Source organism: Aspergillus viridinutans, assembly GCF_018404265.1.
Source record: "Aspergillus viridinutans IFM 47045 DNA, scaffold_1, whole genome shotgun sequence".
Classification (NCBI taxonomy): Eukaryota; Fungi; Ascomycota; class Eurotiomycetes; order Eurotiales; family Aspergillaceae; genus Aspergillus; species Aspergillus viridinutans.
The window spans coordinates 1,993,452-2,010,503 of record NW_025091217.1 but is presented as its reverse complement, the minus strand read 5'-3'; the positions used below and the strand labels follow the sequence as shown (position 1 = coordinate 2,010,503).

The 17,052-nt window shown below is 48.7% G+C and overlaps 6 protein-coding genes across 6 annotated transcripts; 2 read left to right on the top strand and 4 right to left on the bottom strand.

Annotated features, from left to right (window-relative positions):
- Positions 1-2,796: 2,796 nt before the first annotated feature.
- Positions 2,797-3,300, top strand: gprD (the record flags this gene model as incomplete). Its single annotated transcript, XM_043265718.1, has 1 exon — positions 2,797-3,300. The coding sequence occupies one exon, from the start codon at positions 2,797-2,799 to the stop codon at positions 3,298-3,300; it is 504 nt and encodes a 167-aa protein (XP_043121653.1).
- A 1,613-nt stretch (positions 3,301-4,913) lies between these two features.
- Aspvir_000582 (uncharacterized protein) lies at positions 4,914-6,126 on the bottom strand (the record flags this gene model as incomplete). The annotated part of the gene is made up of 8 exons (XM_043265717.1): positions 4,914-5,021; positions 5,085-5,212; positions 5,279-5,312; positions 5,377-5,415; positions 5,470-5,496; positions 5,555-5,590; positions 5,865-5,963; positions 6,118-6,126. The coding sequence occupies 8 exons, from the start codon at positions 6,124-6,126 to the stop codon at positions 4,914-4,916; spliced, it is 480 nt and encodes a 159-aa protein (XP_043121652.1).
- A 1,150-nt stretch (positions 6,127-7,276) lies between these two features.
- Positions 7,277-8,113, bottom strand: Aspvir_000581 (uncharacterized protein; the record flags this gene model as incomplete). Its single annotated transcript, XM_043265716.1, has 1 exon — positions 7,277-8,113. One exon carries the CDS (start codon positions 8,111-8,113, stop codon positions 7,277-7,279), a length of 837 nt encoding a protein of 278 aa, XP_043121651.1.
- A 1,332-nt stretch (positions 8,114-9,445) lies between these two features.
- Positions 9,446-10,717, bottom strand: Aspvir_000580 (uncharacterized protein; the record flags this gene model as incomplete). The annotated part of the gene is made up of 4 exons (XM_043265715.1): positions 9,446-9,574; positions 9,624-9,854; positions 9,929-10,172; positions 10,245-10,717. 4 exons carry the CDS (start codon positions 10,715-10,717, stop codon positions 9,446-9,448), a joined length of 1,077 nt encoding a protein of 358 aa, XP_043121650.1.
- Positions 10,718-11,554: 837 nt separating this feature from the next.
- On the top strand, positions 11,555-13,990 carry Aspvir_000579 (polyprenyl synthetase family protein; the record flags this gene model as incomplete). The annotated part of the gene is made up of 8 exons (XM_043265714.1): positions 11,555-11,864; positions 11,911-11,939; positions 11,988-12,241; positions 12,294-12,927; positions 12,971-13,125; positions 13,170-13,288; positions 13,383-13,630; positions 13,676-13,990. 8 exons carry the CDS (start codon positions 11,555-11,557, stop codon positions 13,988-13,990), a joined length of 2,064 nt encoding a protein of 687 aa, XP_043121649.1.
- Positions 13,991-14,039: 49 nt separating this feature from the next.
- On the bottom strand, positions 14,040-15,527 carry Aspvir_000578 (uncharacterized protein; the record flags this gene model as incomplete). Its single annotated transcript, XM_043265713.1, has 1 exon — positions 14,040-15,527. The coding sequence occupies one exon, from the start codon at positions 15,525-15,527 to the stop codon at positions 14,040-14,042; it is 1,488 nt and encodes a 495-aa protein (XP_043121648.1).
- Between the last annotated feature and the right edge of the window lie 1,525 nt (positions 15,528-17,052).

Genomic DNA, 17,052 nt, shown 5'->3' with positions numbered 1-17,052 from the left:
TGTGTGAGTGCGTCAGATATATGACAAGTATTTGAGTGGTTACCTCAACTGAAGTCGATATAAACAGTTTGGTTACTCTTAATATTGCGGAAACGGCATCTACCGACCGGATCAAGGGATATCCATTCGAGACGTTTCCCTGGACCGAGGTCGGTCATCATCCGAAAATCTCAACGGGTAAACCCTAAACAAACATGTCTTTTGTGCTAGACGCTAGCACCAGCCTACAAGCCGCCACAACTGAGCCAGTGCGCCACGCGGCCCACGCCACTGTTCGTGAGGTTTTCTCGTCCAGATGAGATCGACGGATCTGGGAATCTCCGCGACGCTTACCTTAAATGCGGCCATTTGTCGGTATTTGGCTGTTTCCCCATGGTAAACGTGCTGTTACGTGCATGCTCTCCTGACGCAAATTAAGGGGAGGGGATTGGCATACAGACAGGTTCAAGCTTTCGAGGGAGCCTAAGCCACAAGCTTTGGAGCTTCGGAGTAAGTTCCATTTCAGCACTGGTGCATTTACGCGGGGTCGATCTTCCACAGATTACGGTTCGATTTCGGAGGGCGAGGCAATTCAGGAATGACGTGCGTAATAGCGCGATGGGGATTCGTTAGTTGTCCTAATCTACCCTATCGGTATCTCCATTACATTATCCCGATGAAGGAAGTGGAACCGCCTGCCTCGTCTCTGTTCATGAGTTACGTCTCTGTCCTGCGGCTCCATGCCAGAATCCGACCACTGGGTTTCTCAAGTGCAACTTCATTGAATGTCCTAGCCTTGCCAGTTCTATTGCCGGTGGTGTCTCCGTTCTCTTGAAGAACAGCTTCTAAAAGCGCGCTTGCGTGATGGTGGAAATTGAAGGTGGAAATTGAAGGAGCCTTCGCCTTCATTAGCCTGTGCAACGCCAAAATTGGCTGAAGCACAGCTGTTTTGAAAGGAGTGGCAACCTATTACTCCACATTGCCAGCACCTTGCTAGTAGTGTGGTCTCGTCGAACCTTGAGACCTTAGGATCTCTGAAGGCAGACTTTGAACGTCCCTGTCTTCTTCTCAGGGAACGTTGAACAAGAGTCGAGAGATCATCTCTGCAGTTCAATAGTAATGCAGATCGATATGATCTTCCAGACTGCCGGTTCCAATTCTCAACCCGATTCGCTAGAAAAACGTGCATATGCACTACCTAGGTACCATCTCCCGTCTCGGCTTTTGCTCGTGATCAACCGCGGAGATTTTGATGTTACTACTGGCACCATAGGAACCATACAGAGCCACGGACAATTTTACAGATCAACGAGACTACCACTGCGCTGGGTCCAGACCAAGAAAGTCATCATGCTCACAGATCCTTTACACTCAATATACCCTAGACGCAGGTGTGCTTTGACCCCCAGCCTAACTCCACGTGGTTTTAGGCCCAGACAGCTCAGCAAATGACACGGCTTCATACTGGATAGCACCACCTAATATTTACTGTATCTGGAATGTTGTCGGTTCGAGACCGCTGTTTGGTGGATCGTCTGTGGAGATCAACAGAACCATATTGCCCCTCTTGCGGATCTCGTATTGTCCTGAATCCTAGACGGCTAGGGAACTATTCCCTGCCATGTGGCCCTAGAAAGATACTTTTAGACCATAGGCAAGGCTAGACTATCCTATAAAGCATCACTTCTCGCTTGACTAGCGAATTGGATGGAGTTAGGGAGCACGAAAAGTCAAGAACTTAGGAAAAGGTCAAGACCATGGTTCTCCCAAGTTCTTGACCCATATGTCTAACTATCTGGGCATAAGCCAAGGTAATAAAAGCTTTCACCTTAACCTTGGTCAGACAGATTCCATATTAGAGCCATGAGTACCTATCATGCTAGGAATTAGGAACCTCCTCACCAACTCTATTAGTCTGGTATCTTTCTCAACGACCGCATCCCCAACCAGCCCTTAACTGCGATGATAAACGAGGATGACTAGCTTGGTTTGAACGCTGCTACTTTTGCAAAGCGAAAATGGCGACAAATCATACCTTACTGCTCATTCTCATGAAATTCATGTGCCAATGTTCGCCGATGAGCCTCTGACGGGGAGCCTTCGTGCGGGCTTCATTACAATAAGAGCAGTCGCTCTCTGCTCATGGATCGCTACATTCTCACTCATTTCCTTCCTAACATACCGATTCATTTTCTGGCAGCATTACTACAAACGTCCTCTCGCGCAGAATCAATATATCATGCTCATCTATAACCTCCTTCTCGTCAACATCCAACAAGCAACGGCGTTCTTGATCTGCCTGCATTGGGTCGCCCATGGCGGTGTAAATTACCCAAGTGCGGCATGCGTTCTCCACGGGTGGTGGATCTAGACTGCAGATCCAGGAAGTGGTTTATTTATATTGGCCATTGCGATACATACTTGTTCAGTTGTGCTACGTGGGCGGCAATTGCCCTTTAGGACATTTGTCTGCTGTGTCATTACACTCTGGGCTTTTATCATTCTGCTCGGATTGATTGCCGTCGGATTGTATGGCTCGAGGACCTTTGTAATTCCAGAAGCTGGCTGGGTGAGTTCCTCAGAGCCTACCTTGAACGATGAATAAAGATTGGACGTACTGACTCTATATAGTGCTGGCTTAGTCCACAAGCAACAGCTGAGCGGCTCTAGGGACACTATTTATGGATTTTCCTTTCCGAATTTAGCACCATCATTTTATACAGCATCATGTTTTTCTACCTCCGGCGTCAGATGAAACGAGCAGCGGCCCTTTAACAAAACCACCAGGAAAGTCTTAACCAATTGAACTGAGTCGTCATGTACATGGTTATCTATCCTCTGGTCTATGTCCTCCTCTCCCTTCCTCTGGCCGCGGGGCGGATGTCTTCAGCCAGAGGTGTCGTTCCCAGCAAGGCATACTTTACTACCACCAGTGCCCTCATGGCTCTGTCTGGACTTATGGATGTCGTTATGTACATAGTGACCCGCCGGCATCTACTAATGGACACTGACGTCAGCACGTCAGACCGTTACTATACTTACACCAGCTTAAATCTGTACAACACGCACGTCAGCACCACTGTTGTGGGCCCCGAGAACAAGAAGTCTCGGGTCAAGTCGCGCCTCCGCCGTGGGCTGCAAAGTATCAACGATACGGTGCTCGATGACCGAGGCGACTCGACAGACGATATTGTGCCGAAAGGCGACATGGAGCTCGGCAATATGGCCCACGGAGTATATCAGGAAACGACTATTGAGATCACGCACGAAGCAGCAGAGCCAGAGGAAGCTTTACGGAAGCCAAATCGATTTAGCAGATGATCGTCCTACTATCTCTCATTTCAATCCCTCCTTTCCTTTGCTACTACTATTTAATGTATGGAGATCTTCAGACGATGATATATGTTCGAATCTTAGCCTCAACATGTAGCTACTGTTTATGCCTCAGCGGATCGTCCTCCCCTGCTTCGAGTGAGATAATGAAATAACAAAGGTATTAATTGCACATGATTTCCTTCGGACCGGAAGACACTACATAGTACCAAAAACAAAGCCAAACCAGCAATCCAAACCAATCGGCCACCGACCGAAACGCTGCTCGAAATACCGCCACCAACAATCTAAAGCAGTCAAGCGGGGCAAACTACAAAGTGAAACCTCGTATAACAACTGGCCACAATCAATGGTTGGCCATTCCGTTATGAAGATCTACAATCCAGTCCCACTTGATGGAAGTTAGTCCGTAGACCCACCGCTGAGCGTGTGCATGTGCAGCAGCATCTGATGATCATCGGTCTCAAATTACAGGTGTTACGATTTATTTTTGAAGTTGCCTAGACATCCCTCTCTGATGGGGAATCTTCTTATTTGAGTACATGACTCGGAACCCGTGATTGCTGATCCGGATGCTGACTCAGGTGACGGTCCGGAGCCCTAAGTACAACCCTGGCAAGAACTAGATATACAACCTTTGGAGTGGAGTAGAGGAACGAAAACTAACACTATAGAACACTGCCTATGGTGACAAGCCAAATTCAATCTGAGAATCAAGGAGCTGGCTTTCTAGTTCATTTCCCACCGTCTTTCTTATTCTCCTCAAACCCCGCTGCCCAACGCTGATGCCAGTTGGTATCGTAACCTGTCAATATCTTAACAGAAAGACAGAATAATCATGAGGTACTCTCGTTGCTGCACGTTATTGCTTCAAGCATATCATCCAACATCTTTGGAAGAGCACTCTCCCCCCTCGACTCTTGGAAACCCTTGTCTCCGCTCCTAACTCTAACTATATCCTCACCGCGATCAACCTGACTTTCGGGCACATATGCTTCAGCGGCAGTATGACGGGTAAAAGCCTACTGCATTTAGCGATTGGATAAAACATTGACAAACTTGGGTTAACAAATTGGCCTGTGGTTAATAGGTAGATATCGGAATCCACAATTGACACCGTCAAGTACTGGAACCAACCACTCAGGAGGTCAACCCCAAAGGGAAATGCGACAACCAGTCCATCCATTGCGAGAATGCCTACCATGATAACGGGAACTATGTCTGGAGCGTTTATCCGATCAAGCAGGTCATACTCACCAATAGTCCGGGGCAATTTTGTAGGTTTGACATCGACTAGGTGCGCAGAGTACAGATTTACATACGTACATGGCGTTGCGGAAGAGACAACAGTTCATTTCTCATATGAAGATTAGATTCGAAACTCAAAGCGGCGCAAATTGATGGCATACTTGAAGACGGAGAATGTAATTGCAGTAGAAAAGACGAAGTCGACCTGGAAACACCAGTGTGGACAGAATATGTAAAAACAAGTAGGATCTTCCCTTTCCGGGGGCCTCTTCAGCTTTGCCTCTCCCTCCCTCAGGATCCTCGGATTAAATTTGGAAAACAAGACCGCCCTCTTGCCTTTTTCACTTCTGATTCTATAAACTAGGCGGGTAACTCTGGACCGGAGCCCGGGGCTGCGGCGCGATCATAGAGGCGGCGGAGGACGGGCGGGAGAGGTAGTAGATGGATGGCAGGGATGGCGGCTTTTACGACACAATCAATCAGTGATTGCTCATCTTTCGGGACTGTGGGCATGGACAACTCACCCTGACCATGAGCTCCCCCCACCACCCCCCGTGGTGGGAGATATACTCGTCTTCATTGATTGTGTGTCCATTGAAAACACATCGCTCACAGGATTTCCGGCAAGGCTGGGCAGGACGACGTTTGGCCGCTGTAAATTCACAGTTAGACGATACTCAATAATCGGACTGTTCAATTTCGAAGATCAATCACTTACATGGCCAATTGGCGGGGGCGAGAACAGAGGGGAGCTGGTGTTCATTGTTAGCCATAACTTGCTCTGCGATATTCAAGACTCAACTTGGAATGACTTACCAGCGGGGTGGCGGGAGGCGGCGGAGGCAGCCACTGGCCCTGTAGTTCATCATTAGACATTGCAATATGCAAGATTCCACTTGGACGACATACCTGCTGGGCCGCGGCCCCAGTGGCTGGCTGCTAACCATTATCATTTTTTGCTCCATAACAATATCCCAGAGTATTGATAACTTACCTGCTGGGCGGCTTGGGCGGGTTCGGAGGCGGCGGGCTATTCTTGGTTAGTCAATCTATCCTCCTCAATTTGTGCTTCAGAAGACGCCAAGCTTACCTGGTCAGAGGCAAGAGGGACCAGTGAGGAATGGGGCCGTGGTGGTTGCAACAAATGGCCTCCGGTTTCGCACGAGGGCGTTTATAAAGTTCTGCTAGGCCAGGCCAGGCCACCACCACGGCCCCGGGGCTGCTAGGACGGCATCTGCGCCTGTAGCATCAGGTGTTAATGAAAAGAGCGTTTCCACGTGTATAAGGTAGGGTGATGTACATACCGCGAGCCTCCGCCGAATCACCAGCTCCGCCGCCTCCGCCTGGACACACTGCCAGGCCATGTGGCCGCGCTGGCCACAAACATAACAGGTGTGGTGCTTCTATAATAACTTATGTTAGCCTGGTCTGATGCAAACCCTCTATGAATGAGCATAAGCTTGTTCGAATTCACAAGCTTCGTCGCCTCGCGTGTTGCTGTGCTTCGCAAGCCACCTTGATTGAGAAAGAAGGATATCTAGAAGCTGTAGTACTTACACGCGCCATTGCTGCTGTCGCTGTTGCTGATGGGAGAACTAAAGGTTGGTCATCGTCAACTAGGGAAGGGTCGAAGCACTTGCGACTTCTTACATTGTAAATGTTTTTTTTTTTTCAAAAACAAGATAAGAAAAATGGCCGAGTACCAGGCTAGTGCTGATAAACGGCATCGAAGCCGTAAAGCGGGATCCATGGCCAGTCATGGAAGCCATAATCACCTTTCATCGTATAGGGTAGAATCCCTACAGACAAGGAATCTTCTTGAAAAAGGGTAGCAAAGTTTCTTAAGAGGGCAGAGGCCCATCAAGCAAATATTTAAAATAGAGTCCCTTGAGACTGGAAAATGGATGGATAGCAAAGTGGAAAGATGTTGGATAGAAAGGAGAGTTTGAAGGGGGAAGATCAATCTATTTATGCTGGGGGACCTGAAGACTTACATGACTCATTCTAGTATCTCTATTCACTGTTAAAGAACCAGTTAGTGAATACAAGCTACAGATTGAGTAGAAATGCTCAGTTATACCTCTAAGAGGTGTGAATATACAAATATATATATATTAAAATACTCAATGCTATTCACTTTCTGAATGTTAAAAAGATGAAAATACCTTCTCTTTCCTATTCTCTCTGCTTCCTCAGCTAGTAGTGGATATTATACTTGAGTTATCACTATATCTACAATGCTCGCCAAGTTCTAAACAATGCCTAGAGCACACCTAGGTCTTACTGCCATTGCCTCAAGAGCTATCTCTGTTCCAAATTTCCCATATTTTGTAACTAAAGTCGCTTTATAGATAGAATACTCTTTTGCCTTTTTTATCATATTCATCGTGGCATCAGAATCAAGGTTATGATCAAAGGTAGCGGCAAAAGAAGACATTTGTATCACTATCAAGTCGTCAATCAGGAACTATAAGAGGGATCCCAAGATCCAGATCTAGTCGTAAAGGCTGTTGACGGGTAAGCAGTACTCTGATGCCTAACTTCCAACAACGAGAAGTTGTCAGAAAATGTGCTTGTACGGAGAGAAGGGCAAGGGGAGGAGGGAAGCAGGAGGGTGAAAGTATCACGACGGTCGAGGGAGATTGACCACCAGTGGCAGTCCTTTCTCCATTCAGCAACATTATATTGACACCTCCCACTTCTGCGATTTACAGTTCTATCCGATGGTAATATCAAGTAAGCCTCCATGCTTCCGCTTCCCCCACTCCTCGAATCCTCGACGAAGCGACTCAGTCAACACAGGATCATACCGCATCCCATCCTCCGGGAAGGCCATTCGCTCCGTCCTCCACGTCAGCCAGTTCTCCGCTTTGGCACCCTCTGGCGCGTGGAGAAGACCTATCGCCACGTCCACGATGTCCTCGCGTCCATCACACTCGTAAAAGACTGTCGCGCCGCAAGTACCGCAAAACGTCCTCCGCACTCCTTTGCTGGAGACATAGCCTTTGGACGAACCGAGGAGTAGATCGTCCGGAATCGTTGGCGTGATGAGTTTCTTTGGGATAAACGTCCAGGCCATCACATGAGCCCCGTCTGTCAGTCGGCACGTATCGCAAGCATCCAGACAGGCGATCCATTTTGTCTTATCGACAGGGGATACCCACTTGCGTCTCATCTCTGGGTCGTCGAGGATTTCCTGGGCTGGGCGGGAGAATTGGAATGACACACCTCCGCAGTCGCATTGCGCGAGTAGTTTTCCATCGATTTCTTGTGGATGATCGATTGTGTCGTCTGGCGGATTCCACACCGCCATCTCCTTCTCGCCAGTTCGTGGTAACCACTCCGCTAACCCGCCATCCAGCGTAGGCTCGGTATATATATGTCTTTTGATATCCCAGATCCCCTTATCATCGCGGTTGGCGTCGAAGATGGCCGTTGAGATCACCCAGTCACCAGTTTCGATAAGTCCACCGCCAATTTGGCAGCCACATGTACTACAGAAGTATCTCCTCCCTCCCGACCCGGGTCGGATATAGGGAGTCATATTGGCCATGCTCGATGGTGCTATGAAATCTGGCCTTATGCCGGATGGAAGCGGGGCATGGAAGACACAGAGAGTTCCACGTTGGTGCCGGCAGATGTTGCAGTGGCAGAGGTGGACTGGTAGGGGAAGGGATGTTACAGGGATGCTGATATTGAAGTGCACTGATTTGCAGTGACATTGTGCTGTTAGAATCTTCGTTGCAGTAGACATTTTGGTTAAGAGACTTGCGATGGGTGTGTTTTGGACAATGAGGGGTTGGAGTTGGTCAATGACGGCAAGACTTATATGTCTGCTATCAGGTGACCTCGTATTTCGAGTCATCGCTTGCTCCCGGAGATATATCAAACTGCATTATTTGTCCGCATATAAGCGGTGTCTGACAGATGTCCCGTTTTGTTATTGAGTTGGTCACTCCGCCTGGAGTATCTGGGGGTAACCAAGCCCTAAACGGTGCCCGACATGAACGGCACAGGAAGTAATTCCTAAGTACCCCCCAACAATGTCAGATTCACATTTAATTATAGAACAGCTGAGAGCGTCAATATTCGGATAAATTCAAATTTCTCACTGAAGGTGTATTAACTGATGGAGTCAAAATTCATGGAAGGATCGTCCCACACTAGATCGTCAAACCAGTTAAGAAAGTCTTGACTTGTCACTGAGTCAGGTAGCGGCTGAACCATACCAAGGTGGCTGTGGCTTACAGGACGAGGATGAGATAAACCCGGTGATTGCTGATTTGGCTGCTCCTTTTCCGGTTGAATTACCATCTGAGATGAAGGTCGCCCCTTGTTCAGTGTATCATCCAAAAGAGCACCAATGACTTTGCTAATCTGAACACAGACGAGAAAGTCAGGCCGATCGGGAAAACATTTGCGCTCGAACCATGCCAGTAATACACTCAAGTCGCGGATGATGGTGGCGCAAGGAATAGAGGTTTGTAATGGGACTCCACGGAGAGTGCTATGATGAAGCTCGGTGGCAAGGGTCCAAGCACCTGGAAGGCCGTAGAAAAGGAACTATCACCTGGGGTTAGCTTGCAGTCAAGATACGCCGAAGAGAACACACCATCCATGTAAACCGCTCGCCTAATTCAGGATAGCAATGTTGCTGCTGGACGAATTCAAGTACGCCCGGAAGCAACTTCGCTGATGTTGCCAGGAGGCAGATCTTAGTCATTTGATCATCTTCAGTGAGCATTCGTTCTATCAAAAAACCGCTGTAAAGATAGTCTAGATGAACAATCAAAAGTGCCACGCATAATTGGGGGTTCGACTTTTCCCAGACGCTTTCGTTGTAGCGATAATGCGGTGGGACCTTTGACCACAAAAAAAAAGGGGATTATGGGAGACTAGATGAATCCTGAACAGCAGGAGTAGAAGATGCGTCCTGAACGACAGGACAGGCAAGATGAACCTCCTGAACGGCAGGAGTAGAAGATGCGCCCTGAACGGCAGGGGCAGGACTGACCTTTCTAGTCATTTCAGTCATGGCTTGGAGTTTCAACAGAGTGATGAACCTCTGTGACTGCGGTAGCCTCATCACCTGGAATGGAGTGATGAAGCCTTTTGACTGCGGTAGCCCCGATCATTTCACTCCCCATGTACCCGAGAAAGAGCTCCGCTGATTTTTCGCCGGCTTCTTCTTTGAAAGAAAAAATCCTGCTCTTGTAAATGACCAGCCCATCGTCAGCGAAGTAGGCCTGAAGCACCCTGCCTTTCAGATCGGCCATGAAAGATAGTACCATGACCTGATGCGCGAAAAAGCCATTCGCATTTAGTCTTAGTCGAGCCCCGTGTTGAAGTGACTCAGGGGAAGGCTTACAGGAATGATATTATGATCCTTGAAGAAGTCGCTTTCAAGTCGAGTCAGCATGGTGGCCAGGATAGCCAGTATCTCTCCACACAGAAGGCTGCTATCATTCCCCTCATACTCATGTGCAAGAGTCAACATGACATGGGGTTGCTTCTGCGGCTTGCCTGATTGCCAGGCATCCCTGGCATACCAATGCTTGGAGTGCAAGACCTCGTCGTCAAAAAGGCTATGAAAGATTTCATCCGCAAAATCACTAAATGGAGCAGTAAGCATCTTAACCACCTATCGCACCTACAAGTTGTGAATAAGGGGATGAGTTTCATACGCTTCCTTCCACCCAGACACTTGCCTAAGCGTAACCTGCCGACCATCACTTGTCGTTCTCTTGTATGCATTAAAGGCGAGTCGCATTGCCCCGCACATCATTGCGGCCTGTTTAATGGGACGGAGACCCTGGTAAATCTTCTCAGTTTGACTCCAGAAAGCCTTACTGCGTCTATGCCAGCCCATAGTTTCTTCGTTATTTTCGTTGATTGGATAATCCCGTAGTTTCTTGTGAGTCATTTTACGAAAGAATCCAGGAACACTTGACTCTTCATGAAAGGTAGACTCTCCGAGGAGATCCACACACTTGATGCGAGGCAGATCAGAGGGCGAAAGTGTCAGGTATGGATCTTTCCTGGTGGAAACTTGTTCCCAGAGTTCATAGAGCCCCTTCACGTACGTGTCACGCTTGTCTCGCTTTGCTGAGTCGTCCAGGTTCCAGGAAGAGGCAACCTTTCGAAGAAGCTTCGCCATTGTGGTACTCGATACGATTCAGTAAGATGGTAGGAAATGGAAATGGGAAGATGAAGTCAAAGATACACTGAGAAAGAGGGTTGAGATCAAGTGTTGAGGAAGAGAGTCAGATGTAGACGACTGTGAGACGGGAAGAAGGAAGAGAAAAGAAATTTCTTTGCCTTTATTCACTGCGACAGTTAAGAGTCAGTGTGTGTAAGTGTTGTAATAATGACAGTGTACAGAGTAAAAGTTTCATACCAAAGCGAAACAGACTTTCTACCTAGAGTGCCTACAGAGGCCATGCGGCCCATGCCTTACAGTAATCAGTCACCTAGGATGTTTCTTTTCAATTATTTCCATGATGCTACAAATGGTGTCTAGACACATTTCTAGCTGAGTGGTTTAATGGTTGGCATGTTGACATGTTGACATGTCACATAACTACCTTACTAAACCTTCTCTTGCAGACTGATCTGCGCCCAAATCTCCAAAAGTCCAGAAGAAGCCCCGCAAGCAAGCCACAATCACCATCTATTGAAATATATCTGTGCCAGGCGCACCCACACCGCAGACACGGTGTGGGTGCGCCTGGCACAGATACTACTGGTTGCGGCCAAAAAGGCGTCTGGACTATCTTATTATTCTGACACCATCACTCCTGAATGATGGCATCGTGAAGGAACGTGCATATTCTGCGCAACACGTCAGAGCAGCCAATCGTTAACCGCCAGAATGAGGAGGCTGAATTGCTTTTTCAGGACGGACAGACTTGATAAGAAGCCCAATCCCCCGAGTTGGAGTCCATGGAAACACACGCATCTACCATTCTAAGCATCGCTGATACTTGCAGCCAGCATGTCCGACTTTCCAAATCTTTCATACAACTATCTCTACTCAGATCCTCCAGATCCGAACGAACAGCTTCCCCCATTGTTCTTCAACAGCCTACCCTACCGCAAATCGCGATTCCATGAAACGGCCACGTCTACATCGCTTGACGTAATCAAAAGAATCGCTGAACACTCGTCAGAGTCTGCAGAGTCTCTTCTCCGGCGAGGATGTATCACTTCCACTGGTCATATGATCTCGTGGGCTGCGCCCGAATTGCCACCTGCGTTGATACCGCTGACGACTGAAATGTCCGAACTACTTTTGCATTATGACGGTAATCAAGCCTCCTTTTATTGAGCTACATGTTCTTATGCCTATAGATGAGATTGATACGCTTGATACACGAAGCGTAAGATTTCTGTGTCTTCTTTAACGGGCAGGCACTGATGATGAGTAGAAAAAAGACGCCCTCGCTGATTTCACCCTGGCCGCCCTGTCGATGTGGAAACTTGGTCAACCGCCCGTGTTCGAGTATGACATAAACAAGCGATTTGACTTGTTGTCGAATAATGTATCCAACCTCTCGCCTCATGTAAGGTCGCTGTTCTTCAAAACGACGGTAGATATTTTTACTGCGCAGTCGACGGGCAGCCAGTCCGGCATGTCGTTTGAAGAGTACAAGAAAGCTCGGATGGCGAGTTCTACTGTCAAGTGAGCCGATGCCTCTGAATTTTGAATTCTACTGGAGGCTAATCCGGATTAGACAAGCCCACGAGTTCTTTACTTACATGCAGGGCCTGCGGCTGACAGAAGATGAAAGGCAGTCCGTGTCGGAAATGGTTGATTACGGTGTTTTGAGCGTATCACTGTCAAACGACTACTATAGCTTTTATCGAGAGTTTGACGACCATTTTCGTTCTGGAAGTCTTGATGCGATGCACAATGCGATGGCGCTGCTGATGACTGAGTATGGATATACCGAGCTTGAAGCAGGGGATATCCTGAAGCGAGAGGTACTTGACGCGGAAAAGAACCTGGTGCAGCAATACAGACAATGGGAGAAGTCGTCGGTACCCAAGTCGGATGATCTTCGCTCCTACGTCATTATTTTCATTCTATCAATTGGCGGAGCAAATTACTGGCAGGCTCAAACTCCCAGGTATCGCGACGATGGGTTTACGACCACCGCCGAGGGTCGAGCTCGGTTGCTTCAACAGCGACGGGACCCGGTCCTTAAACTAGAAGGACATCCTCCTCCAGCAGCACACGATGAGAGTCAGGAAAAGACTGTGAATGGAGAAAGTCATGAAGCAGATTGTCCGGGACTCAAAGTTGCAAACGGCACTGTCTTGGAAATCGATGTTTGCGCACCTTTTCAGGTTGCCGATGCCGACCAGGTTAGTTTTTCACCTCATCTGCTACCAGTAGCTAATATTTCAGATTTGTATGGCTCCGTTCGAGTATATAAAGGCTCTTCCTGGCAAAAACACCTTGACCAAATTCATCAATTGCCTGCGGGTGTGGTTCAGTATACCAGATGATATCTCCTCAGTCCTGAAAGAGGTCACGGTGATACTTTTCAATTCAACACTGCTGTATGTCTACCCAGTCAGAATAAGCCAATTCGCTAACGATGCAGACTCGACGATATCGAGGACGGTTCAACACGTCGGCGTGGTAGAGCCGCTGCACATCTCAAATTCGGACTCAGTCAGACTGTCAACACCGCCACGTTTCTGCATGCCGAGGCCGTCGGCCGTATTCTTAAGCATCTTGGCCCTGATTGTTTAAAAATAATACTAGGTGAATCTCTCTATTCCGTGATCGATTCAATACTAATGTGATTTTGTAGAGGAAATCAAAACACTTGCTCGCGGCCAGGCGCTAGATCTTCACTGGACGTTCGACAAGACTCGTCCGACTCTTAATGAGTACTTCATAATGGTCGACCATAAGACTGGAGGCTTTTTTCGACTGTTACTACGTGCCATGTGCTCTCTGACAAGCAGTGAAGTCGACCCTGACCAGAAACATCTGATTACCCTCATTGGGAGATATTATCAAATCCGCGACGACTATCAGAATCTCGCATCTGATGAGGTGGGTATYCCAACTCAACTTATCCTCCAAGACTAACTTGAATAGTACACTGCAAAGAAAGGATTCTGCGATGATCTAGACGAGGGCAAGTTCTCGTTTCCTGTCCTCCATTTGCTCGAGCATAGTCCGAAGGCAGACGAGCTATTCAAGCTCATATACGGAGAGGACAAGAAGACGCAGATGTCGCATGCCGACAAGCTACGTATTCTGGCCGAGATGAAGGAGTGTGGGAGTCTGACGTATACATTGGAAGTGTTAGAGAAGCTGTTCACTACAATGCTAGAGACGCTGGACAGAGTGGAGGAGAAGATGGGCAAGAACAAGTCTCTGCGCTGTTTGATGCTCATGTTGAAACTATAGCTTATATTCATGATTATCAGCCTCAAAAGGCAAAATGGAAGTCAGACTACTAAAATCCCGGATGCTCATAATACTCCTCAAACCTCCTCTGAATATTGGCTTCCTGTGAGGCAATCGCAGCACAATACACTGTCTTCATCACAACCCACACAACAACTGTAGGAATCGCGAATACCACAATCCAAGCAAACACAAACAGATGCTCCAGCAGCGGCGGGTCATCCGCAACCTTCTCCTTATCGCTGATCGTCCTCCATTCCTCCCCAGTCGACCAGGGTCCATCCACCTTTCGCCGCGGCTCTCGCACAAGCCATAGGGAGACCTTGAACCCTACTCCCAGTATCACCGGAGCAGCAATCACCTCCCCCACCCACGCAAACGTTACGGGCGAAATAGGCGGATACCCAGACGCAAGGAAATACACCACACAAGCAACCCCCAGCATAATCAAACAAATAGACTCCAAGGCGCGGCGGCAGAACGTCACCTCCGTAGCTGCGACGCGCACACGCAAAACGGCCATCACCACCGACGCCAGAAGAATCGGGAGGAGTACTACCAAAGTAACCCTCGTACCCAGGGAAACGGCAAACATCACCCAGCGGGGTCTCATGGTCCACCCCGTGGCGAGGATGGTGATTGTGCGCAAGTTCTGGTGGCCCAGGTACAGGACGACGAGAGCCTCGAGGGTCAATGACAGGTAGGCCTGTGCGCTGGCTAGTGCATGGAAGAGCTTGAACAGGCGACAACGCGTATGCGCGCAGCCGAGCCGGGGGTCGAGAGACTCGTGGTGTAGGGCTTTGCGGAGGTAGAAGTCTTTTGCTGCGGTCATGCGGCTGCGTTCTGCTTCGTCGGGGCTTTGGGTCGTGGTGGAGACGAATTTCTCGATGCGGGCGCAGAGGGGGAGAAGGGCATTTGCGTCTTTGGGGTCGATTCTCTGTTCTGCGACGACATCCTTCCCCTGGACGGGGTTCTGGTCAGGTTTGCTGGGTTCAGCAGGGATTCGTGTGCTGGTCAGAGTGATGAGCGGGACTTCGGGCCAGGTTGTGTGGACGACTATCCTTGTCTGCGATGGGCGGTAGTAACTTGCCAGGAGTTCCAGCAAGAGGAATTTGGTTACCTGGCAGGTTGCCCATGTTGTCGCCCACCAGACTTGGACAACGTAAACCAGACTGAGGTATAGCGGGAGGGTGATCAGGACGAAAAACACCCATCGGGCAGTAACGTAGATATTCCGTGGTCCTCGTCCGAGTGCGCTCATCACGTAGGGCCCACCATGACTCTGGAACTCTTTCTCCGAGGCAATCCATAGAGCTGCCGGAAAATCCGCCAAGTTGGATACCCTGCACGCGAGAACTCCGAATACAGTGCGCAGAAGCCAGAGAGCCCCTGTGATGGGGGATAGGAATGCGGTGTTGACTTTCAAGTCATCGACGAATGAGACATGGCCGGCTGGCTGGAAGAGCACACTGATCGATGTGCAGAGTAAGGCGCAGAAAATGTGCCATAGCGGGAGGGCACTGTCTTGAAGACACATGTTGCATCTCACCTCCAAGCTAGGTTGGCCGTATCCATGGAGGGATTAAGTATTCCTGCTGAGCCGCAGACCCTGGACGCTGCTTAATTTGCTAAGCTTGGCGTTTATCTCGTATAAAAAATGGTCTGGTTCGTTATTGGATGGAAGTTGGTTAAGCGAACGGGAATAGCGCCACGTTTTCCCAGAATGGAAACATGGTCTCTGAGGGCCTGGCCCTACCCGCTGATTGGAGCATTCACATCGGTTACTTTTCCTTTTCACCTTCTGTCTTTGATTGTCTCAGCCTCATCATTTGAATGGGTCTCTTGCGGAACAATGAATAGCTGAGTGAATATGTTGTCTTTGGGTCATTCACATGCTTCAGCAATATAATATTTCCCATCTCCCTTCTTCTCTTTTCTACCTTCTGTAATTCTCTTCCTGTCTTGACGGTCTATTCAACCAGCTAAAGCTGCTCTTTTCTGGGTGTGATTCTTGCGGCAGACCTTCTGGAAAGGGATGTGCTAGAATTATTTATAATGCTCGCAATCTGCAAGGACACCAAAGAAGTCTGGCTGTCTACTAAAGTTTGATGAAATCGCAACACTATATGCTCCCTAGACTGAGCTCATGTGCCTGGCTACGGGACAGACGATACTGTCGTGGCCGAGCATGGTAAGCTTGAGAAAGAAGCTTATCTTGCTGGCGGAAGAGCTCTACGTGCGCCCCCTCCTTCTTCACCAGGTCCAGGGTCCGTTTTGCTGCCTGCCAGAACGCACCAGTACAACCAGTTTATGTGAACAATGAGGAACGTTTGGTCTGCGCCCAGACAACAGGGTACGTGTGATAGGCAGCTTGGCTACCTTTGCAGCTGGTGAGTTGTAAGAGCGGCTGCTCATACAGGTTAGTAAATCATCAAGACCAGGTACACTGAATATTGTGCTGACATACAACATAGCTCTGTGATGGAAAGATCATGGACAAATCGCTCATCAAAGAGAACGGTATTCCTAAAGGGTCCGTTGTATGGGCTGAGGTTGGTCTGCACCTTCATCATAAATTAGTAAATTTCTTACCATTCAGCTAGGGAATTGATATGCAGATGATGCAGAGTCACGTCCAGGTAACTATCTCTACTAGTGATAAGAGTCCTTCCGAATTCCTGCGATCCAACCATTGCAACGACCGGTCTGTCGTGTTCTAGAGCCGCCTGTCAGATGCTGTTCTAAGGCAGCTCGTTGCACACTTCTGACTTCTGAGGAAGTCCCTGACAAAACCATCCGGACCAAACATCATCAAGCGGTTGCACGGCTCGAGGCACGCCACGTTTGGTTCTGACGGCAACGCTGTTGTATAATCGCGCTTTTGACCTATGCGGCTATCTAGCAATCCTGTTCCCTAGGCTGCGAAGGTCAGGGGTTGTCGACGACATTGCAGAGGATACGGACTGGCTGATAGAGAACAGGAAGTTTGCCAATATGCCATCACTACCCTCATCCCCATCCTACCAGCTCCTCATGCCCACAGCGTTCGTTAGCCTTTTACT